The following is a 25249-nucleotide window of genomic DNA, read 5'->3' as shown; positions in this document are numbered from 1 at the left end:
GCAAGACATATGAGCAGTGCCCTGGCTATGACATAAAAATTGTCTTAGGAGATTTTAATGCCAAGCTAGGAAGAGAAGACAGCTTTGGTGGCATAATCGGGAGATACAGCGGATTCAGGCTGGTCGATTTCGCTGCGGGCGAGACGTTCTGGTAGCTAGTACGCAGTTCACCCATCTTAATATCCACAAGGGGACATGGAAATCTCCTGTTCAATCAACCGTCAACCAGATTGACCACATTGCGTTCGACGCACAACACTTCTCCAGTATACAGGATATTCGAACATTCCGAGAGGCTACAAGGAAGTACTGTGAGAAGATTCGACGTTAGACGGCTACAATCGCAAGAGACTGCCATGTTCTTTTACGATCGAGTCTCTAATAACCTCTTAAGGAGTCCTATGCTGCCTGCATTAAGCATTGAAAACCAGTGGCAACATTGCCTTGCAGACATCAGAGATGCCGCCTCTGAAGTGCTAGGTTTCACACGGCCACCATAGCGAAACCCCTGGTTTGACGACGAATGCTGGCAAGCGCACGCAGTGAAACAAGAGACATACAAAATGGCGCTGCATAAAAGGACTAGAGCTGCTCGTGAGAGGAGAGAGGAACACCGGCTTCTTAGATGAAAAACACAACAGGAATGAGGTTCGTAAATTTTAAGAAAAGGGAAAAAAACACCTCCCAACGAACCGAAGCCTGCAAAGACGATCAGGGGAACATCGTAGTAAAGGGTGATTTTTTTGAGGTTAGGATTTCCATGCATTAGTATTTGACAGATCACGCGGGATTTCAGACATGGTGTCAAAGAGAAAGATGCTCAGTATGCTTTGACATTTCATCATGAATAGACTTGCTAACGAGCAACGCTTGCAAATCATTGAATTTTATTACCAAAATCAGTGTTCGGTTCGAAATGTGTTTCGCGCTTTACGTCCGATTTATGGTCTACATAATCGATCAAGTGAGCAAACAATTAATGCGATTGTGACCAAGTTTCGCACTCAGTTTACTTTATTGGACATTAAACCAACCACACGAATGCGTACAGTGCGTACAGAAGAGAATATTGCGTCTGTTTCTGAGAGTGTTGCTGAAGACCGTGAAATGTCGATTCGTCGCCGTTCGCAGCAATTGGGTTTGTGTTATTCGACCACATGGAAGATTTTACGCAAAGATCTTGGTGTAAAACCGTATAAAATACAGCTCGTGCAAGAACTGAAGCCGAACGATCTGCCACAACGTCGAATTTTCAGTGAATGGGCCCTAGAAAAGTTGGCAGAAACTCCGCTTTTTTATCGACAAATTTTGTTCAGCGATGAGGCTCATTTCTGGTTGAATGGCTACGTAAATAAGCAAAATTGCCGCATTTGGAGTGAAGAGCAACCAGAAGCCGTTCAAGAACTGCCCATGCATCCCGAAAAATGCACTATTTGGTGTGGTTTGTACGCTGGTGGAATCATTGGACCGTATTTTTTCAAAGATGCTGTTGGACGCAACGTTACGGTGAATGGCGATCGCTATCGTTCAATGCTAACAAACTTTTTGTTGCCAAAAATGGAAGAACTGAACTTGGTTGACATGTGGTTTCAACAAGATGGCGCTACATGCCACACAGCTCGCGATTCTATGGCCATTTTGAGGGAAAACTTCGGAGAACAATTCATCTCAAGGAATGGACCGGTAAGTTGGCCACCAAGATCATGCGATTTGACGCCTTCAGACTATTTTTTGTGGGGCTACGTCAAGTCTAAAGTCTACACAAATAAGCCAGCAACTATTCTAGCTTTGGAAGACAACATTTCCGAAGAAATTCGGGCTATTCCGGCCGAAATGCTCGAAAAAGTTACCCAAAATTGGACTTTCCAAATGGACCACCTAAGACGCAGCCGCGGTCAACATTTAAATGAAATTATCTTCAAAAAGTAAATTTCTGGACCAATCTAACGTTTCAAATAAAGAATCGATGAGATTTTGCAAATTTTATGCATTTTTTTTTAAAAAAAAGTTCTCAAGCTCTTAAAAAATCACCGTTTAGAACCGCAGTCGACGGTGAGAATATGGAAAGATCACTTCTCCAAATTATATAACGGCGATGACGAACCGAATAAGGGAGATAGAACCACTGAACCTCGGCGACGCAGATCAACAATTCCGCCTACCCGACCTTGACGAAGTGAAGATAGCTATATCTAAACTTAAGTCAAACAAAGCTGCTGGAGCTGACGGCATCGCTGACGAATTATTCAAAGCAGCAGGCGATAACTTGGTACGGAGCATGCACCAACTCATCTGTAAAATATGGTCGGAAGAATGGATGCCCGATGAGTGGAATCTCAGCATAGTGTGCTGGATACATAAGAAAGGAGACCCTCTTAACTGCGCCATCTACAGAGGCATTAGTCTCTTTAACATTGCATATAAGATCCTCTCTGCCGTATTATGTGAACGTCTGAAGCCGTTCGTCAACAACTTGATAGGTCCTTATCAGTGTGGCTTCAGACCAGGAAAGTCCACTATCGACCAAATATTCACATTACGGCAGATCTTGGAAAAAACCCAGAAGCTTCAAATCGATACCCACCATCTCTTTATCGATTTTAAAGCCGCATATGACAGCATCTATAGGGAAGAGCTCTATCGACCAATGTCTAGTTTTGGCATCCCTGTCAAACTTATCCGTTTGTGCAGAATGACGATGGAGAATGCACGCTGCTCTATCAAGATCGGAAAAGATCTTACCGATTCATTTGATGTCAAAAAAGGTTTTGAACAAGGCGATGCACTGTCATGCGACTTCTTCAACATCGTTTTGGAAAGAACTGTACAAAACTCAACCGTCAACACTAGAGGCACAATCTTCCAAAGGTCCATCCAATTACTCGGATACGCAGATGATATTGACATAATTGGAAGATCAAAGCGTGATGTCAGTGGAGCTTTTTTGAGCATTGCGACGGAAGCGAAGAAGATGGGTTTAGTGGTCAATGAGGGCAAGACCAAGTATATGCTGTCATCAGAAAAGGACATTGAACTTAACTTTGAGACAGTTAAGGACTTTGTCTACCTAGAAACCGCTATTAACATAGACAACGACACCAGTGCTGAAATCACCATCTATAAGACACTCATCATCCCGGTTTCCATTAATGGCGCTTAGGCCTGGACCCTGTCAAAGAAAGATGAGAGCGTCTTAGGATGCTTCGAAAGAAAAATTGTTCGGGTGATTTTTGGTCCGGTACGCATAGATGGAGAATGGAGGAGAAGATATAACGACGAACTGTACTGGCTGTACAGCGAAAGTCCAACGGCTTAGATGGCTAGGTCATGTAGAGCGAATGGACATCATCTCTTCGCTAGACTCAAATGTATAGCTCAAGCAGCTTCTTCTGTTCATAAAGAAAGAAATTTTTTTAAAGATGGATCTCAATTTAAAAAAAAGAGGCTGGGATGCGACCCAGACTGATAACTTCCTATCCCGTCTATCTATCGTGCAGTACCCGTGGCATGATGGTTAGTGCGTTGGACTGTCATGCAAGGGGTCTTGGGTTCAATCCCTGCCTGTGCCAGCTTAATTAAAAAAAAAAAAAATAATTTCGCGGGTACTGCCTCTTGCGAGGAATTGACAAATCCTTCAAGAGTAATTCTTGTCATGAAAAAGTGCTTTCTCAAACTAGCCGTTCGGATTCGGCCTTAAATTGTAGGTCCCTTCCATTCCTGACAACAGTACTCGCACACAGGAATGGTTGAGAGTTGTAAGTCACTAGGCCCTGGTTCACAACGGACTGTTGCGCCACCCCATTTTGTCTATCTATCGTATCTGGCCTAAAAGTTTAAAATGCTGAAGCCATAATCTCAAGTTTTTGAAAAGATATTTGAGTCGAAATTAAAAAAAAAAGTGTCAATTCGATTTTTCTCAAAATTTCACAACATGTTAAAAACTTTATTTTTGTTTTGGAGATAAAATATTTTGTTTTCAGTTTTTTTTTGATTTATAAGAAAACCCGTTTATTGGATTTTTTTTGTCCAAAATATACTGGTTTGGTATCACGTTAGAATATATAATATAAAATTCAATTCAAGTCTCAAGCGTCATTGGTTCGTGAGATATTTAGCGTTAAGGAAAATGTTCACCTTTTTTTAAACTGCTATGGTAAAAAAACACCCACGCAATTTTCTTGAAGGCCCTTTCTGCATCTTTCTGCATCTTTCTTCATTTTTATCTTTATAACAAAAGTTATTTGAAGTCGATATCTCTTCTTGTTCTTGAGCTATGGACAACGTCGAAAACGTCGTACGTACACACGCACGAACAGACATCTCTCTAAAAATCTTTAATTCGACTCTAGGGCCCTTGAAACGTAGAAAAATGTCAACATTTTCAATTTGACAAATCGGTCCCATTCCAATAACTTGCTATGGGAAGTTAATAACTGCTGTTTTCGAACTAGTGTGATTGAACTTTATGCCGCATCGTGAAGATCTACCGAGTAAAACGTCCCATATTAAAAGATTTGAAAAGGACCTTTGTTGACGGAAATGAGATCCGTGTTGATGTTAAGCGCTTCTTAACTGCGAGCGAAATATAATTGATCTATTTATATCATTTTTATAAAAAAGCTATAGGTTACAGAATGCAAGTAAGCAAATGCATAATGAAACCTTTTTTTTTTTCTTTCAAAAAATTTGAATCCTTTTGTATGTTTTTCAAAATTTAAATCTAAAATTCAGAAACTTGTTTGAAAATGATTGCCAACCGGGCAGACGGCAATGTCCAAAGCTTACGAGATTTTTTTAGCTAACCTTTTGAAAAAATTGTAATTATAAATTAAGAAATAAAAATCAATTGAACTTAAACTTGAACTCTTGACAAATGTCAAAAGATGACAGCTATTCTAATAGTGGCTTATTCAAAATGAAATTTCTTAGTGAAAAACACTTTACAAAGTATCAGCATAAATTATTCAAGGATAACTTCATATTTCGTGGAGATGACGTCTGTTGTGTTTTATTTAACATTATAAATTTTTCTTAAGTCGCAAATTGATGAAATTAAATTTATGAATCCTTGCAGTAGAGTCCATGGGAATCAAACCTATTTTTTAACAAAAAAAAAATCAATATGCTGCATGTTTTTTCAACATCTACCTGCCTCCCTAATTATAATCTTGAATCTTGATTCCGAACATTTCCTTTTAATTCTATGTTTTATATAATATGCTCATGTTGTCATAAATACATAAATATTTAAAAATATTTTTAAATAAACATTAATTCTTAAAAATCCTTCCATTTGCTGTAAAAGCTATAAATAAGAAATTCATTCAAACATTCAGTTTTCCATTTGAGTCAAGGCCATATTATAATTGTTGCTTCGAGTATTTTCTCCTTCACTCTTCACTAATTATTTCCTAAAATCTCCTCCAAGAAAATTTAATTTAATATTTTTTATTCTAACATAGGATATGCACATATTAACATATATTTACAGCTGTGGACAACTAATTAGAAACATTAAATTCACTTTTAAAGCAGTATCTTCGTTCCATTGATGAAATAAGCCGACTGCACTGCTCTACGGGTATAGCTTATTATTATCTTTATAACCTTTGAAAGAACATCATTGTTGGAATTATTTTTGAGAGCTCTTTTAACATCTGCCCCAAGATGCTCTATCGGATGTAGGTTTTCCCATTCCAGAAATGTTATCGATTGGTCCCTAAAGAACTGTTTCGTAATTCCAGCAGTGTGCTTGGGGTCGTTGTCTTGCTGAAACTTCCTTATTACTGGCATGTTTTCATCGGCCCAATCCACTAAGCATTCCTTAAGAATGTCAATGTATTTAACGGCTGTCAAGGTTCCATCGATTCGATGGATTGGGCCAACTCCACACCACGAGAAACAACCCCAAACGTTAATCGAGCCGCCTCCATGCTTAATTATTAGCAAAACGTATTTAGGGTGGAACGCTGTTCCTTTTGGCCTTTGGACATAACGTGCACCATCTTGGCCGATCCTATTTATTTTAGTTTCGTCACTCCACACTATGTACCTCCATTCGTTTGTTGTCCAGTTGGCGTGTGATCTTGCGAACTCTATTCTAAGTCTACGTTGCCTTGCGGTTACTAATGGTTTCCGAGAAACATGATCATGCAACCCAACTACCACCAATCTTCTTCTGATTGTGCGTGGCCCTATCGGGACATCGAATGCAACCGTGAGTTGGCGTTGTATCTCTGCGGAGCTTATTTTTGGGTAATTTTTGCCAGCCTACTAATTGCTCGATCTATTTGGCAGCTTGTCTTACGGGCCCGTTTTTTACGAAGTACATTTTCAGCAGTCCCGAAGTTTTGAAAATGCTTAATTGCATTGAAAACTTTCTTTAAAGAACTGTTCATTTGAGATGCAATTGCTCTAAAGGACATTTTAAGCTTCCAAACCTCAAGAATCGCTTTCCTTGTGGGAGGATCACAACTCTTTACTTTTTCCCATTGTAATTACCTCCAAGATTTAAAAATGCAAAATAAAAATCAAATGTAATTTAACATTCATCTAAAACGAAAGGATAATTCTAACGGGTTATCCATTTTGCGGTTTCAAAAGTATGGGGCTAGAATTCGACATATGTCAAACTAAGTTGCTAAACCAATTTTTGTTTTATCCGTTAAAGGTCTATAACATTTACGAAAATCGATCGCTTTACTATGGCACAATTCATATATAAATTGTTTAAACCTACTTCCTGAAAACCCTCAACTAATTAAAGAGAAGCCATTACGTCCACAAAAAGTCAATGTTTGGTGCGCTCTTTGGTCCGGAGATGTAATTGGACGTTATACTTCTTCGAACAATGATGCAACGACTACCATTATCGATTCGAAGCATTTGGTTATATGATAACCGACTTCTCTTTGCCTGCTATTGAAAAAAAAGACCTGGAGAATATGTGGTTTCAACCAGACGGTGCCACATGCCACGAATATGGCCTCGTAGTTTCTCGTTGCGTGGTGGCGATATCAACTGTCCACTAAGATCATGCAACTTCACACCGTAGGGCTACATGAAAGACTGGTGTTATAAATATAAAGTTCTAACTCTTGAGCACTTTTTCGGTCAAATTAATCGTAAAAATGAACCTCTCACGCTCGTCGTTGATGAACATTATGGATAAAGACTTGCATTGACACACTTACAAGCTGGAATTGAATCAAAAACAAAAGCTTTCAAGCTTTCAAGCATCGTCAATAGTCAGATTGGTGGAAAGAAATGGCAACAGTTTAGATGATCAATTTTCGAAAAATCATTTTCTGTGACGAGACAGATTTTTAGCACAGTCGATTCGTCAATAACCACAATTTCACATTTGGACGTATGATAATCCAAGAGTAAGTGTCGAAAAACCAATGCACCTACAAAGAGAGACTATTTAGTATGGTTTATGGTCTGGCGGCATCTTCCGGCCGTATTTTCTCCAAAAAGAGGTCTGTCAGGCAGTTACTGTGAATGGTATTCGCTATTTTTTGAGATGAAAACGAACTTTTTATGGCCCGAATTGGAAGAAATAGAAGATATGGATGTGCACAGCATAGAACCACAATTATAACTCAGCGTCATCGAACATTTTCAAAGCATGATTACACAGGGTTTTTAGATTGGCGCGGGTAGATCATGGCGCCCCTTAGCGGCTATTTTGTTTTGGTGACATCTGTCAAATCTTTTGTTTATTATTCAGCTGTTTAAGCCAAATCATCATCAACTCCTACTCTCACCTCCCCGTGGTGAACATCGGGTGCCTATAGTCTGTCCGATAAAAATTGGCAGTACAGGCCTTATGGGAGAGCTTTTTAAAAATCAGTGGCGCGCTATTTTCTACACCATACCCAATTGAAGGAAACTCCTTTAAAAAGTTTAATAAAACACCCATGAATTTTCGATGGCATCCAACGTAGATCCCACAACGACCTACCTGGCACACACTTGAGCATGGCATGCACTGATCGTTCTCTGCTGCTTTTCAACCGTCATTAAATCACACACATTCAGAGTTGCCTTTTTCAATTTCTTAACTCACTTCGTATTTTTTTCTTACTTTTTCAATGGGTTTCTGTTGAGGAGCTTTTGCTTTGAGAGCTTTTTTAAAAGTTCTTAACGATGAGTGTTATCGTGTTGTGTTTTGACTTTTGCATTTCTTTTAAAGTTCTGGAAATCAGTTAAAATGCAGTTATAAAAATCAAAGCCATTTTATTTGAGGAAGTATATTATTTGCGTAGATTCTTGTGCCGGGCGGTAGGTTTGTTCATTTTGCGAGTTATTTTTGTGCATTATTGTAATAATTTTGTTGTGCTGTTGTTGTTCTATTGTTGTGTGGTTTGTTTTTTAATGTTGTGCCTTTGTTGTTTTGTTTGTATATTATCTTTATGATTTTGTGGTGTTGTTTGTATTTTATTGTTGTGTTTTTGTTGTGTTGTGCAAATTAAAAATGGCTTCAACATCAACAGGCTCAAAGGACTTGAGTGCCGACAAAAAAAAAAGAAATAGTTGAGGCGACAAAAGCTATTTGTAAGAACCTGCAAAGCAAAAAGGGATTAGGCCTACTGGGGATACCCTTCAAAAACGCGCCATTTATATTACCTCTTGGTGGTGTGGAAAAAGATAATTTTTATTTCATTTTCATATATAAATATGAACAAAATGAAATTTCAATGTAAAAAAGAAGAATGGTAACCCTGCAGTTATTTTTTTTAGCTTTTTCAAATTCAAAATGCGCATTACGGCAACCCTGTAAGAGCTTTTTTGAGAAAGGTACTTATGCGTGCGAACGAGATGCAGATATCCCTATCTTCCCTGTACTGCCAATTTTTATCAGACAGACTATAGTACCTAAACTGGAGATTGGGTTCCAACCCCAGTGGAAAGTTGTTGGGGGCAGCAAACGAGAGATGTGGAAAGAGGTGTTTCCACTAAGGCACCTCTCCTTATCCAGACGGCAGCGGAGGAATTCCCGAGATGGAATCAACGGTGGCGTCTACAATTCCTACTACTAACTACTTAGTGAACACCTTATATGGCTTCTTCGACATATTCGGAGCCCAGGCCTGTAAGGAGCGGTTTCCGGCTCCCCTTCCTTGGAGTTATACTAAGGATCTGGCCCTCCAGGTTGGGGTTTGTGCCGTCACGTCGGAGTGACTCCGTAAGAAATACCTTTAGTTGCGAAGCTTCAACAAGCCTCGGATACGGCAGGATTCACTGTTGACAACCCACGCAAACGAAACAAGGACAACGAACTTCGGATCTGTACGTGGTATGTTAGGTCCCTTAACAGACCACGTGCAGCCGAACAATTAGCGGAAGCCCTTAACTGTTGTAAGGCAGATATTACCGCCATCCAAGAAGTTCGATGGGATGGACCGGGCAAACGCAAACTAAAAGACTGCGATATATACTACGGCGACTGCTACCGAGAACAAAGCCAGCGTCTATTTTGGTGTGGATTTGTTGTTGGTACTAGACTCAGGCAAAAAGTCTTGAGTTTCAACAGTGTGAGCGAGCGCATCACGACAATCCGCATCAAGGCTAAATTCGCCAACATAAGCCTAATATGAGCGTATGCCCCAACAGAGGAAAAAGATGAAGACAATAAAGACAAGACTTATGTATGAGTAGTGCCCTGGATATGACATTAAAATTGTCTTAGGAGATTTTAATGCCAAGCTAGGAAGAGAAGACATCTTTGGTGGCATAATCGGGAGACATCGGATTCAGGCTGGTCGATTTCGCTGCGGGGCGAGACGTTCTGGTAGCTGGTACGCAGTTCACGCATCTTAATATCCACAAGGGAACATGGAAATCTCCTGATCAATCTACCGTCAACCAGATTGACCATATTGCGATCGACGCCAGACACGCTTCCAGCATCATGGATGTCCGAACTTTCGGACATCCATGATGCTGGATGATCAGCTAACATCGACTTCGACCACTACCTCGTTGTAGCCAAGGTAGCACTTCGGATTTCCAGACCCAAGGCAAAACAGGGAGGTGCTGAGAGAAGGTACAACGTCGAACGGCTACAAGCGCCAGAGATCGCCAAATCCTTTTCCGACCGAGTTACAAGTAACCTCTATCGAAGTTCTCTGCCGCCAACATAATGTATCAAAAACCAGTGGCAACATTGCCAAGATGCAATCAGAGAAGCCGCCTATGATGTGCTGGGTTTCAAATAGACACCAATAAGGAACCCCTGGTTTGAAGAGGAATGTCGGCAGGTAATGCAGCCAAACAACAACAGCGGCGCTGCATAAAAGGACAAGAGCTGCTCATGAGCTCTATGAGCAGAAGAGGCGAGAGGAACGCCGACTTCTCAGAAGGAAAAAGAGAGGGCATGAGAAGCGTGCGGTCGAAGATGTTGAGAGGTTCAAAAGCAGGAATGAAGTTCGAAAGTTTTATGAACAGGTGAAACGAAACTCACAGGTACATAAACCTAGAACCGAAGGCTGCAAAGACGAAAGTGGAAACATCATAGTGGAACCGCAGTCAATGGTGAGGATATGGAAGGACCACTTCTACAGACGAATTGAATTCTGCTGTCAGGCAGGATGGTCCCTTCAACATAGACGACGAAAGCCAACAATCCCGTCCTCCCGACTTAGACGAAATAAAGATTGCCATATCTAAGCTGAAGTCTAATAAAGCCGCTGGAGCGGATGGTTTGAATGCCGAACTCTTTAAAGCAGATATGTTGGTTAGGCGCATGCACCAATTTATCTGTAAGGTATGGTTGGAAGAAAGCATGCTCGATGAATGGAGCCTCAGTATTGTTAGCCCGATCCTGAAAAAAGGAGACCCTCTAAACTGCACCAACAATAGAGGAATCAGTCTACTTAACATCGCCTATAAAATCTTCTTTGCGGTAATATGTGAACGTCTAAAGCCCATCGTCAACAACCTGATAGGTCCTTATCAGTGTGGTTTTAGTCAAGGAAAGTCCACAGTTGATCTAATATTCACATTATGGCAGATCCTGGAAAAACCCCAAGAACACCAAATCGACACCCACCATCTTTTCATCGATTTCAAGGCTGCATATGACAGCATCTACAGGGACGAGCTGTATAGAGCCATGTCTAGTTTTGGCATCCCTGCCAAACTCGTCCGTTTGTGCAGGATAACCATGGAGAATTCACACTGCTCCATAAAGGTTGGAAACAACTTAACAGAACCTTTCGATGTCAAAAAAGGTTTTAGACAAGGTGATGCGCTCTTATGTGGTTTTTTAACATCGTGCTTGAAAGAATAGTGCAGAGCTCACACGTCAACGCTAAAGGCACTATCTTTCAAAAGTCTGTCCAATTACTGGCATATGCTGATGATATGACATAATCGGAAGAACTCAGCGTGATGTCAATGGGGCTTATGTTAGTATTGAGGCAGAGGTGGCAAAAATGGGTTTGACGGTTGATGAGGGCAAAACAAAGTACATGCTGTCGTCTAGAAAGGACATACAACACCGACGTCTTGGTCAAAACGTCACAATCGACAAACGTAAGGACTTCGTCTACCTAGGCTCCGCTGTAAACGCAGAAAACAACACCAGCACGCCACTGAGATCAAATGCAGAATTACTCTTGAAAACCGCTGTTTCTTTGGACTAAGAAAGCAATTAAGTGGTTAAGACCTCTCTCGAGGGACCAAATTGTGGTTATATAAGACCCTTATCATCCCCGTCCTGCTATACTATGACAAAAGCGGATGAAAGCACCTTGGGTCGCTTCGAGAGAAAAGTTCTTGGTGTGATCTACGGTCCTGTATGCATCGAAGGGGAGTGGAGGAGAAGATGAAACGACGAGCTGTACGGGCTGTACAGCGAAGTAGACTTAGCCAGAAGGGTAAAAGTCCGACGACTAAGATGGCTGGGTCACGTATAGCGCATGGAAACCAATGCTCCGGCCCGCAAAGTCTTCGAATCCACACCCACAGGACAGCGCAGTAGAGGAAGACCGCGGATCAGGTGGCACGCACAAGTAGAAGGTGACCTCACCCAACTTGGAGCGCGAAACTAGAGACATCTAGGTAGGGACCGATCTAGATGAAGAAGTTTGTTGAGTGAGCCCCTAGTTCACACAGGACTGTAGCGCCACCTTAAGTAAGTAAGTAAGTATGCCAAATCCTCAGGCAAGTAACACGATTGAACAGCACATTCAAATGATAAAACTTTATTATCACAATGAGTGTTCGTAGACGTTTTGGCCAAATTTGTGAAGACATGTTCAGTAAACAATCAGCCAACACCCTTACGTTTAAGGAATGCAAGATTGACCGAAAACATCGCCGCGGTACGTGAAAGTGTCAGCAGAACCCGAGGCAGTCTATTTCTCATCGAGCACAAGAACTCGGCCTTTCGCTGAATTAAACTTGGCGAATTTTTGTTCGTGATTTGGGCCTTCACCCGTACAAAATCCAACTGACCCAAGAACTCAAAGTTCATGCCCATATAAATGCCGTTTGTTCGCTGATTGGGCTTCGAATCGTTTGATGGTAACTAATTTCTTTTGACCCAAATTGAACCATATAGACCTAGCCGACATGTGGTTCACGCAGGAAAGGACTATGTGCCTCACAGCAAATGCCACGACATCTACACACAACATCTACCAGCCCTTATTGAAAAGCCCTATATGTTTTGTCATTTTTACTCTTTTAAGGATTGTTTGTACAATAAATCCTTAATGAAGATTATTACAAAATAGAACAAATTAAAAAAATTGCAAGAATATCAAACAAATAAGAAAATAAACAGACACTGAAATTTCGTAATTTAATGAATAAAACCCACATTCAAATTTATATCCTTTTTCTATCTCTGTAAATGGGATCTGGTTTAGGGTTCATTCGAAAACAAAAAGAATATACAAATTGAAAAACAAAAACACAACATATTTGTCTGTTCAAAATCAATAAAATATTTTATTATTCGAAAAAAAAATTAAAGTACAAATCATCGAAATACACAATATTAAAATAATACAAAAATAGAATAAAAATTTAAAAAATTCAACTAAATATAAAGTTACTAAATTAATATTACATTTATGACAAAAAAAAGGATAAAACTTACAACTAAACCAGATCTCATAATTTTAAGGATTTCTAATTGGAATGTATAAAAATTTGTATCAAATGGATAAATGGATTTCATATAAAATTCAATTCAATTTATTTTTAATTTAATGAAGACAAAAAGTTAGGAAGTCTATTTAAATCGCTTGGTTACATTTTTAATGAGTTTGATTAAAATTGAAAAGGATAAATATTTTTTAAATAGATTGTTGTTGTTGCCACAAGCATTTTAATGACATATGACATTATAATATGAATGCAGCATTCGGTGTTTTTAATTTGAAAATAAAAATATGAAGTGATATTCACACAACCAACAACGATTTACCGACGCGACGAGGATAACAAAATGTATGAAAAAAAAGGGATTTTTAAAATCGTTTTTGATTAAACTGTGCCAAATAGTAAGAGAGTTTTTGAGAAATTAATTCAAAGTACACACTTCACGTCGTTGCAATTCGATGACATTTAGACAGGATGTTGGCCGTAAACAGCTCCAATTTTACTAATGACATTTGACACTTCAGATTCTGAATCATTGGGTAGGTTTATAGGCTTTTCACGCCAAGTCCAAAACCCGGTTTTGGCCAAAAACCTATATCGAAAACTTAAGTTTTCCCATACAATTTTGGTAAACCACAAGTTTTATATAAAACCTCTCAAAAACTAGCAGCAATTCAAAGCTGAACTAAACAAACAAACCTTTCGAAACATTCAGCGCTCAAATTAATGTAAACAAAACAGCTAATGGCTGCTGTCAAAAAAAATATTTCATTTTAAAATACATTTGGTAGTGGTAAGTAATATTATTTATACAATTTTCTTACAAATTTAGAGTTATTGATTTTTTTTTATTTACAGAATAAGGAAGAGAAAAAAAAGGAACCTTTTGGGGAGCAGCGTGGCAACTAAAAAGAGAATAAAAGCCCGATGACTATTTACGGCACTGGCGGTTCTTTTATGATCATCTAGAGTTTCAAATGCTCTTTGTTAAGAGAGGAACTGGAATTCACTATTCACCCCAAGGACGAGGAAGACTTGCTCATAGTTCGTAATAAGGTTTCCAAGGGATACGACTTCGAACTCGTCGCCACAAATATTTTCGACGCTTTCGCATACTTCTAATAAGACTTTCCGGTAACTCCTTTCAATTACAAGGGTTTGGGAGAAATGAGAAAGGCAATAAGTTCATTTGTGGAATGAACTTATTGCCTTGAAAAAAAATCTCTGGGGGAGGCTATATCCAAAAGGGCTAGGAAAATTAGCACCAAAATATTCCACAACGTGGAAATCGTTGTTCCGTAGTAAATAAAACTACAACAGTGGGCTATCGCCCCTTGAGGGACAGCGATGCCAACATCAAGAAGATTCTCAGTCCTTTGGACAAGCCAGGCGAGTTTTCAAAGGCAGAAACCAAAGAGATAATCATGAAGAAATTACAGCCCATCATAACAGCTTTAGTGATCAATCTGAATAAGTGTGATTTTTGTACGAATCTGGAACTAGGAATTGACTTTTTCTGCTCGCTCATAAGGACCTCAACCCCGCCTATAAGTTGCTTGGACGGCCACAATATATGACGATTCTTAAGGGACATTTGGCCAGCAGAAGCAATAGTCATAAGCTCAGTATTTTGGATTGAATTTGTTGTGAAATAAGAAGAAAATGTTTTAAATATACGATTTTCGGGTTTTTGAAAACTTTTTGCCGAAAACCTGGTTTTGGGTTTGATGAGAAAAGGCTATTAGACAAAATAAGGGACTTCCTTTGAAGTCATCTGATTTCTTTGAAATTCTTTGAAGTTAGTTAGTTTTTCAAGTGTCATGAATTTCAAACTTTGAACTTTACTTCACTAAACTCTACCTTTAGTTCATCGTACAGAAACTATTAGAAACATTATTGTCTACAAGACACTCCTCAGATTCCTTTGTATTGTAAGAAAATATTAATTTTTTTTTCCAATTTGACAAAGATCTCTATTACACAAAAGATTAAATTGAATTGTACAGAAAATAAATAAATCATAGAGAAATATAAAGTTCAATTTTCAGTTGAATAAAAAAAACATGATCAATTGTCAATTTGACATAAGTTGACTTGAGTTGATAGTTAGGAAAACTATTCTTGACTTATTTTCCAGTCAAATTTCCAATAAAGTTGCCTGAATGGCTGAAACGCAAACACGCTTTAGCTTTGGCTTCACCTGACGTTTACGAGTTCAGCCACAGGAATTCAATGCATGCTATCAGAATTAAGCTTCGACCTCACGTTTCATTTGACAATCGTAAGGAAATAACGCAATGTTACGTAATGTGACTCCAAACGGAAGCTCTTTTTCTCATTTGCTTTGTCTGACAGGTCAACAGCTGTAAAAAAGTCAACAAACAAAATAAATTTGTTTTGGAGGGATTCCCATTGGTTATTATAGGCTGTGTAAGCTACTTTCGTTATAAATTTAATTTTTTCGAGTTCAAAACTCATATTTTTTTATTTTGAGAAAAATATCAGCTGCTAATGACAGAAGAGCCGTTTTAGAAATGTCATATTGGAAGTGTCATTTAAAGCAACCTCGAAGCAGTCCCAAATTTCAGAAATAATTGGAAGGCAATTTTTTGGCAGCTGGCCGATCAGATACTAAAAACTTGCCTTATGTCGCCTGAACCTGTTCATTTCCTTACAATTTACACATTCATACTACTAAACGTCAAACTCGTAAACAAAATTTATTCTGTATTTGGAAATTAGCGATACTTTTAAGTTTAACATGTATACTACTTGTACATAATTCAATAAAACCAAACTTTAGAAAATGTTAGAATCAAAATAAGCTTTCAGTTTGAACTTAACATCGAAGAGAGAATTCCAATTGTCAAATGAAAATGACATAGCTCTAAACTATCAGCTGCCAAATCGGTTCGATTTTTGTATTATGGTTGCCAGAAATTGATGCTTCTAATTGTTGAGATTGTTTACCTTGTGTTAATTTTGGTATACAGCTAAGTTAGCTTCGTACTTATAAAGTTACATAGTTTTGACAAATTATAAAACAAAGCCACTTATAAGATTAAATCTCATTTTTTGAATGTTAACACAACAATTTTTACTGGTGAATATTTTGTCAGCTGTCCAGTGATTTACTGACAACCATTTTGTCAGATGTCAAGTGATTTGGTTTTAGGTTAGTTTGGCATCAACAACAGTATTCAGTTGGAACTTCCGATCGAAGGGTGAATTCTGATTGTCACATGAAAATAACATAACCCTAAACTGTCAGCTGTCAAATTGCTTCGATTTTCGTATTATGGTTGCCAGAAATTTAATACTCATAAAGTTACATGGTTTTGACTAATTGTGAAACAAATATTTTTACTGGTGATTCTTTTTCAGCTGTCTAGTGATTTACTGGCAACTATTTTGTCAGCTGTCAAGTAATTTAGTTTTTGTTTAGTTTAGCATCAACAACAGTATTCAATTGGAACTTCAGATCGAAGAGAGAATTCTGATTGTCATATGAAAATAACATAACCCTAAACTGTCAGCTGTCAAATTGCTTCTATTTTTGTATTATGATTGCCAGAAATGTATGGTGTAAATTGTTGTGTACATTTTTGTCTTTGTGTTAATTTTGGGATACAGCTTAGTTAGTTTAATACTTATAAAGTTACATTGTATTGACAAATTGTGAAACAAAAACACTTACAAGATTAAAACTCGTTTTTTGGATGCACAGAACTTTAGTTAACACCACAATTTTAAATGGTGACCATTTATTCAGCTGCCAAGTGATTTATTGGCGACCATTTTGTCAGCTGTCAAGTGATTTAGTTTTAGTTTACTTCGGCATATGCAATAACTAGACTGAGACATGAACAGATAAACTCATACAAAATGCGCAAATTTATTTTGCAAATCATGATTCTGCTTGAAAATGTCATAAACAAATCTTATTTACCGATGGAATTCACTTTTGTTTGAATGATACGTCAATAAACAAAACTTCCGTATTTGGAGTGATGTTTTGGAACAACGCAATTTACATCCACAAAAAATTACTATTTTTGTTTATGATATGTGTTAGTGGAATAATTGGTCCGTAGTTCTTTACAAATGATTCAAAGCAGAACGTTACAGTCAATGGTGATTGCTATAGAGCCGTACTTACTATTAAGTTCATCCACAAGCAAAAAGGTGGCGCAACATGAACAGTTCGTTTCACAATTTATATAGGGTGTCTGGTGGCAGATTTATGTTTTTTAATACGATTATTTCAAAAAGTTATAAATGGTGCGGAGGGGGGTGGGGGATTTAGAGTTAGTCACGATGTAGCACTAATCAAGTGAGCATCACATTTTCAAAGATTAACGATTCGTACGTAACTGCGAGTCGACAGTTTTGTTCACACTTCGGTATACGACGAATAGGTGGTGGTTCGAGTGTGAATTCGTTCGTAGATGCAGAAGTTCTGCGCAACTGCTTTGGCTATGAACACTCCACGGTCAGGGCCAAGTGAAGGACTTCCGGAAACAAACAGTAGTTGAAGAAAGTCTATTCATAAAATTTTAAAACAGGATTTAAAGTTTAATCCATTCATTTAACATTCAAATTGTTCTAGAATTTTAAGAAAGTGTTTTTGTTTCACGCAAAAATTTTTTCGTACTATGAATCCCATTTTTTGGATCTACGAGGCTCATTTTCATTTAAACGGGAACGTTATTAAACAAAACTGACGTAACTGGGTTCCAAGAGACCATAACCCTTAACTAAAAAACGAAAAGCCACTGCAATGCCCAAGGTTAACTTTTTGGTGCGTCTTATACACGTTTGGGATAGGTAAACCTTTCTTTTCGAGAATGCTTGGGGCCAGGCGACCAACGTCAATAATGGCAACTACCGACGCATGATAACAGATTTCTTTCGTTTTCATCGCACACGTGGTTCCAACAGGAAGGTGCTACCGCACACATGGCTAGAGGTTCGATAAATTTGCTTCAGGAAGCTTTTCGTAAAAAACGTATAAGCCCCCCAACTTATCTCCAGTGGATTTGTATGGAGCTACCTCAAAGAGCAAGTTAACAGCAACAAGCAAAGAGCAAGTTAACAGCAACAGTCCCCGAACTCAAGTGAACCTAAAGGAAAGCGTCAAGAAATCAGCGTAATTGAATCAACTTTACTGCAGCTTGTGTCGCGTAACACAAGACTACGTTTTGAAAACAGTTTTTTTTTAATTTAATTTTGAAAATATAAATCTGCCGTTAGACACCCCTTATTTTTAAGGAAACCTTTAGCAACCGTATAGTTTCACATTACGGACCCTTGAATTAACCTCCAAAATAGTGGGATTTTGGTGCTGGTTGACTATTTTCTGTGGGGATATGTGAAGTCAATACTCTACATTGTTAAGCACGAAACAATTGACCACTTGGAGGACAACCTTCGCAGGGTCATTGCCGATGTACGGGCACGAACTTTGGAAATGAAACCCCTATACTTTTACGAAAAGCTGAGAGTACTGTCATCAGCGAAACAATTTAGTGGGTTTTGAAGCTTCAGACAAAAGATTATTTATAAAAATGAGGAAGAGTGTCGGAGACAAAACGGAGCCCTGGGGCACACCAGCGTTTATTTTTTAGATATTGGATTTTAACTCTTCCAATACTACTTGAATTGAACGTTCTAGAAGTTCATTACTAACCCAACAAAGAAGGGATTCGTCAATACCAAAAAGAACGAATTTTCGACAAGAGAGCTTGATGTCAAATTCTATCGAATGCCTTTGAAATATCAAGTGCAATAATCTTACTTTCTCCAAAACGATGTAAAATTGACCTATTGCTAAGGTCATTAAGACGCTTTTGTTCTTCAAGATATTTCTCTGTAAAATAAATCAGCGTTTCCATGACCATGGAAGGAATGGACCTAATTTCAATTGGACGATAGTTGTAGAGAGAGGAGGATTTCCATTTTTTAGGGACAGGCTGAACAAATGCTGTATTCTATTCACTCCGAAAGAAACCTGCAGACAGATAGAAAAGCTAAGGCAGTAGTTTTGACAGCGTTTAAGAACACCGCTTCAGAGCAAGAGCAGGGATACTATACAGGCCAGCGGATTTGTGTTATCAAGATTCCAGTACAATAATTGTATGTTTAAATAAAAGTTACAAAAATAAAATAAAACAAGGTTTTGTTCTAATCTACTAAAGTATACCCAAATACAAAGTAAAAACTCCAAGGACGTACTGTATACCTTCTTTTTCCTTGAGGCACTTATTTGGTCTATGAAAATTAATTTCCCACCTAAATATACCTAGACGTGTTAATAGCTTAAAAAAAGAGCACGAATTTCAAACACCTTTTTCTCAAATTAAATTCCACCTCAAATAAAAGTTTTAGCTGTTTTTTTTTTTTCCTTGAATAAGAGACAAAAATCCTTCAGGCATCTTTAAATGAAACATACCATTTTTTACTTGGCTTAAGTTCTACCTCAATGAACAACTTTATCTGTTTTATTTTTTTTTGTTCTTGAATAAGAGAAAAAGTTCCTTGAGGCATTTTTAATGCAAACAGATCTTTTTTCATAAAGCCCGCAATCCCACAGAACTCATGCAATTTCGCTTTTATTTATTTTTCTATAGACAAACATAAACTGAAATTCCAAAAGAAAATGAATGTTCCAATTACTGTTTTATGATTTAAAGACCAAACTATTTTTTGTCTTGTCTGCATAAATGAAAACCTAAATCCAATTTATATAATCCATTTATCCACGAAAGGACTACCATTTCATATCCAACACCACCACCATCAGAAACTAAAATTCCATTAAGAGCTTTTCGAGCATTCGAGCAGAAAGAGATTAACATGAATTAAAAATAAAATTTAAAAAAAAGAACTCTCCAGGACGGACGAATCGAACAGAGCAAGAAAAAAAAATAACAAAACGAACGATACTACACATAAAAATAGTATATAGTATAAAATGAAATCGTTAATGCAATTAATTCTTAATTATATCGTTCATTAGGTCAGACATCCTCTTTACCAGCGATGTTCCGGAATCATTCCTTCCAGAATCTTCAGATATTAACGAATTGGTTGAGCCACCAGATGGACTACGTGGTGGTTGTAACGTTGATGAACGCCTCGAGGATGTGTCATTAGGGCGGCTACAATTGTTAGGGATCTTAACCACACAACGTTTGTGATAATTTTGGCTGCATCCTAAAACAAGAACAAAATAAAAAAGAAAAAAAAAGACATCTCAATTGAAAATTCTCGAACTCGATGATGATAATAATAAAATCGTTAAAATGTCAACTCAACTTACCATCACACTTGAGTCCTTGTCGAACCAAACCAAAGAGCATTTCACCACAGAAATCACAAAACGTGGGCGCTTTGTACGAGTGAACATTAAGTGAATGTGGCTTCAAGGTTGGCACTTCAGCACTTGGATACCTCAGGGCTAAAACGAATATATAGAGAGAGAGGAAGAAAATTGATATAAACAATAAATGTGTATAAAGGTAGAAAATACTCTAAGTATAGGGTGTTAAGGTTAGATCTATAGTATTCGACTTTGTACGTTGTACTGGCTTCGCTGAAGGAAGCTTCAAGTTGATAAAGAATCGGTTTAAAAAAGTAGTTTCCATGTGTGACAGAAGTGTTTCAGACATTCATCAATTCATCTGGATGCATACAAATGACAAATTCGTTATCCAACATCATCCGGATAGTGTCGGATAACCAAATCCATCTTAAAAGATCTGACTCTGTATATGTGTAAAGTAGAATTTCAAGTGTCTTTTTGAACAATACAAATTCAATTGTCCGGATAAAGATTTAGATCTGGATCGGGCATGACACAAAATAGGATTTTGAATGTAAAGCACTACAGGTATTAAGTTAAGAATTTATCTATCAGTTTAGTATATCCGGAAAATCCGACATGAGATTGAAGATTCTAATTCGTATTAATCCGGATACAAATTAAATGCAAGTTAAAGTAATGAACTAAATAAGGATCTGAGTGCCTGGAAAGAATTATGTGGTTTTCCATTGAACCAAAATATTGATGTGCCGTCGATGGGCCGGCAATATTTTTTTCTTAAACGTTTTCCAATGGGAAAAGTATTGATGTTTTTTCCCGACGAATTGATTCGTTTTGAATTCGTCTTTTGAGAAGAATCTACACAGATTTTTACACTCATTTGAACACATACTTAAAACTTGACAGTTTTGCAAACGTCAAATGAAATTATTGTTTGTGGAAAAAATAATTGAAGAGAATTCAGCTTCATTCTGTTTTAATTATTAATAATTATTTTCTGTGAAAACAATACAAAATTTGATAAATTTTTTGGCAATATTATTGTAGTGCTTTCAGGATCAGGTAATTATAAAATTATATTGAATACTTGAGATGGTTGAAGCATAATTATTTCATTGTCAGGGTATGGACTACAGAATGCTGGATTCGCTCCTAGATTCGTCTTCGTCCGAGGACGAAGATATCCTGACAATTTTCAATTGGACGACTTCGACGATTGTTCAAGCTAATGCATTTTTATCCAGGAATGAAAGAAATTCCATTAAAAATTTTGAAAACGTTGTAGAAATATATACGGACACCAGACCGGTAGCAGCTAATGAAATTTAATTCAAAACAATAGACGAGAGCCGGGATTATTACTGTAAATAATTTAGTATGCTTCGACAGCTGCTTCACTAATACACTTACAAAAAGATATTGCTACGTTTTTTCTGCTTAAAATTGATATTCCGAATTATAAGAATCTACAATTTGATGTTAGATTATGCTGACATTCTGAACTGATATATGTATAATTAATACCTTTACCCGGAAAGCATTCAATTTAAATTTCTATACAGTTTTTTCAGACCACAATCTTAATCCGGATAATTGTATGTTCAATCTATCCGTATAGAACCGGAAATTTGAATTGTTCAAAGTTGTTAAATTGTCTTTACACAAAATAAGAGTCCGAATTGAATATGGATTTGGTTATCCGACATTATCTGGATATTGTTGGATCATGAATGTCTCATTTTATTTACATATGGATATCTGAATAGTTTGATGATTGCCTGGAACACTTATAGCTTAAGGATTGCCTTTGTTACATATATCTTCACTTTCCTTTCAATCTGATGTCAATTTGTACAGATATACCCATAGATAAATAAGACACTTGAGATCCGGGCTGCGTTTATTCAAATTTATATTCAGTTGCATGTCCGATCCAGATATAAATCTTGATCCGGATAATTTAAGTTTAAGTTAAAACTATCCTTATAAAACCCGAAATTTGTGTTGTTCAAATAGTAACTTGAAATTTTACTCTACACATATTCAGAGTCAGATCTGGTCATCCGGCACTATCCGGATATTGTTGCATCATGAATTTCACATACATATACATCCGGATATCCGAATAGTTTGTTGATTGTCTGGAACACTTATAGCTTAAGGATTGTCTTTGTTTCATATATCGTCATTTTCCTTATTGATGAAGATACCCGGATCCTTATTAAATTTAATACTTAAACTTGATATTATATTGTATCCGGATTATAACAAATTAGAATCTTCAATCTGATGTCAGTTTATCCACATATATCCATAGATAAATAACCCACTTGAGATCAGAGCTGCATTAAATTGAAATTTATGTTCAGTCATATGGCCGATCCACATCTAAATTCTGGTCCGGATAATTGAAAGTTCAAACTATCCCTAAAAAACTGGAAATAGAAACTTGAAATTTTACTCTACACATATTCAGAGTCAGATCTGGTCATCCGACACTATCCGGATTATGTTGGATCATGAATTTCCCATTCATATACATCCGGATATCCGAATAGTTTGTTGATTGTCTGGAACACTTATAGCTTAAGGATTGTCTTTGTTTCATATATCGTCATTTTCCTTATTGATGAAGATACCCGGATCCTTATTAAATTTAATACTTAAACTTGATATTATATTGTATCCGGATTATAACAAATTTGAATCTTCAATCTGATGTCAGTTTATCCACATATATCCATAGATAAATAACCCACTTGAGATCAGAGCTGCATTAAATTGAAATTTATGTTCAGTCATATGGCCGATCCACATCTAAATTCTGGTCCGGATAATTGAAAGTTCAAACTATCCCTAAAAAACTGGAAATAGAAACTTGAAATTTTACTCTACACATATTCAGAGTCAGATCTGGTCATCCGACACTATCCGGATTATGTTGGATCATGAATTTCCCATTCATATACATCCGGATATCCGAATAGTTTGATGATTGTCTGGAAAGCTTATGACTTGTGGATTGTCTTTGCTTCATACACCGTGATTTTTGTTATTGATGAAGACCTTTAACAGTTTTTATCTAATGTCGATTTCCATTGAACCACATGAAATAGACGGCCCGTAGCTACTAAAAATCAATATTTTTTGGTTCCAATGGAAAGAAAAAACGTAGCAATATCTTTTTGTAAGTGTATTAGTGAAGCAGCTGTCGAAGCATACTAAATTATTTACAGTAATAATCCCGGCTCTCGTCTATTGTTTTGAATTAAATTTCATTAGCTGCTACCGGTCTGGTGTCCGTATATATTTCTACAACGTTTTCAAAATTTTTAATGGAATTTCTTTCATTCCTGGATAAAAATGCATTAGCTTGAACAATCGTCGAAGTCGTCCAATTGAAAATTGTCAGGATATCTTCGTCCTCGGACGAAGACGAATCTAGGAGCGAATCCAGCATTCTGTACTCCATACCCTGACAATGAAATAATTATGCTTCAACCATCTCAATAAGCATTTAATTAAATAAGGATCCGGGTATGTGAAAAGGTTAAGATATGAACTGTTTGTATTCGGATATCCTCAAAGTTTGAAAATTTGACTTTTACAATAGTCAATAGTGAAAAACGGAATTTATTATAAATATTTTGTTTTTTTTTTTTTTAGCTGCGAAAGAAGTTTCAAAAGTTAATTGTCTATAGTTTGACAGTTTTCAATTGTCTTGACATTTTTGGTTTGTAAGGTTTGGGAAATCATAATAAATTGGTTTTGAGACAGAAAAACCTTTCTAAATTGTGAAAGTTTATTTTGGAAAATAAACAAATCTGTTTCTGAATACAGCAATTTTTCCGAAGAATTGATTTTAATGAATAAGATAATTTCTGGTTAAAGAGCTTTATCAACAATAAAAATGGCGGTGTATGAAATACATTCATCAAGCCGTTAAATAAACACTATTTTATTGATCGGTGTTGTTTTAATTATCGGTCCAACAACATTGGCCACTCCATAGTTCTTCAGTAGAACCAAAGCACACAGACTACAGCATCCCCCAATTGCACTTTAATACAGATGGGTCCAAAACAAATGACTGGGTTGGTGGAGGTGTGTACTCTGAACGACTGAAATTAATTCTTTTATTCCGCCTTCCCAATCATTGAAGCGATTCCAGGTGATACTTTTGGCATTAAAAGAGGTCTTGTGTTGGCTTAAAGAAAACTTGATATCAACATCTGATATCCGTATTTCCTCAGATAGTCAGGCTGCTATGAAATCCATAACTGTCGATTATCTCTAATGGAGATGGCATAACAGTTTACCATTCAACTTTCCTGTTGTAAGGCAGATGAACTTGACAAAAATGGTGCATTATAAGCCTTTCTTCCACGTTTGGCTACCAGTCGCTACATGTAAACTATTGCTAATGCAAGACGCTGAAAAAGGAAAACATCAGCTAGAATAGCAGCACCACGTATCAGGTCACCCTAGATTTAAAGCGCTCAAGGTGCTTGCTATCTTTAAGAAGATCGCATTGAAGCTCGATAATCGGTGTCATAACCGGGCACTGTCTAATAGGAAACCAAGCCAGCCTAGGTGTATTCTCAAACGACTTCTGCATAAGCTGTTTGGATGAGGAAGAGGAAGGAACAAATCTTCACCTCCTCTGTGCATGCCCTGTTCTATCTCAAAAAAGCAAGAATTACCTAGGAGAATTCTTCTAAAATGATCTAAACGAGTCTCTCACGTTACTCAATTTGATTTCATTGAGCTTAGAAGAAAGCCTCAAGATTCATGTGGTATCACAAT

General features: G+C 37.2%; 2 protein-coding genes across 3 annotated transcripts in view; both read right to left on the bottom strand.

The window, feature by feature from the left end:
* LOC129943504 (serine/threonine-protein kinase D1) overlaps positions 1–25249 on the bottom strand; it is a 127556-nt gene that overhangs the window by 8240 nt on the left and 94067 nt on the right. The window contains exons 3-4 of one of the 2 annotated variants that reach the window (XM_056053005.1): positions 20441–20578; positions 20156–20334 (exon numbers count right to left, since the gene is read on the bottom strand). In XM_056053005.1, coding sequence (XP_055908980.1) covers positions 20156–20334; positions 20441–20578 — 317 coding nt within the window. Of the gene's footprint in view, positions 1–12948; positions 20335–20440; positions 20579–25249 lie in introns of those variants that run through there. The other variant, XM_056053006.1, reaches the window with a different exon arrangement.
* Positions 1–25249, bottom strand: part of LOC129943510 (trafficking protein particle complex subunit 1) — a 145877-nt gene that overhangs the window by 112425 nt on the left and 8203 nt on the right. The window lies entirely within an intron of this gene.

The sequence above is a fragment of the Eupeodes corollae genome, chromosome 1, assembly GCF_945859685.1.
Source record: "Eupeodes corollae chromosome 1, idEupCoro1.1, whole genome shotgun sequence".
In the NCBI taxonomy this organism is placed as follows: Eukaryota; Metazoa; Arthropoda; class Insecta; order Diptera; family Syrphidae; genus Eupeodes; species Eupeodes corollae.
The sequence above is the reverse complement of the archived record's forward strand: the minus strand, read 5'-3'. Positions and strand labels throughout refer to the sequence as shown.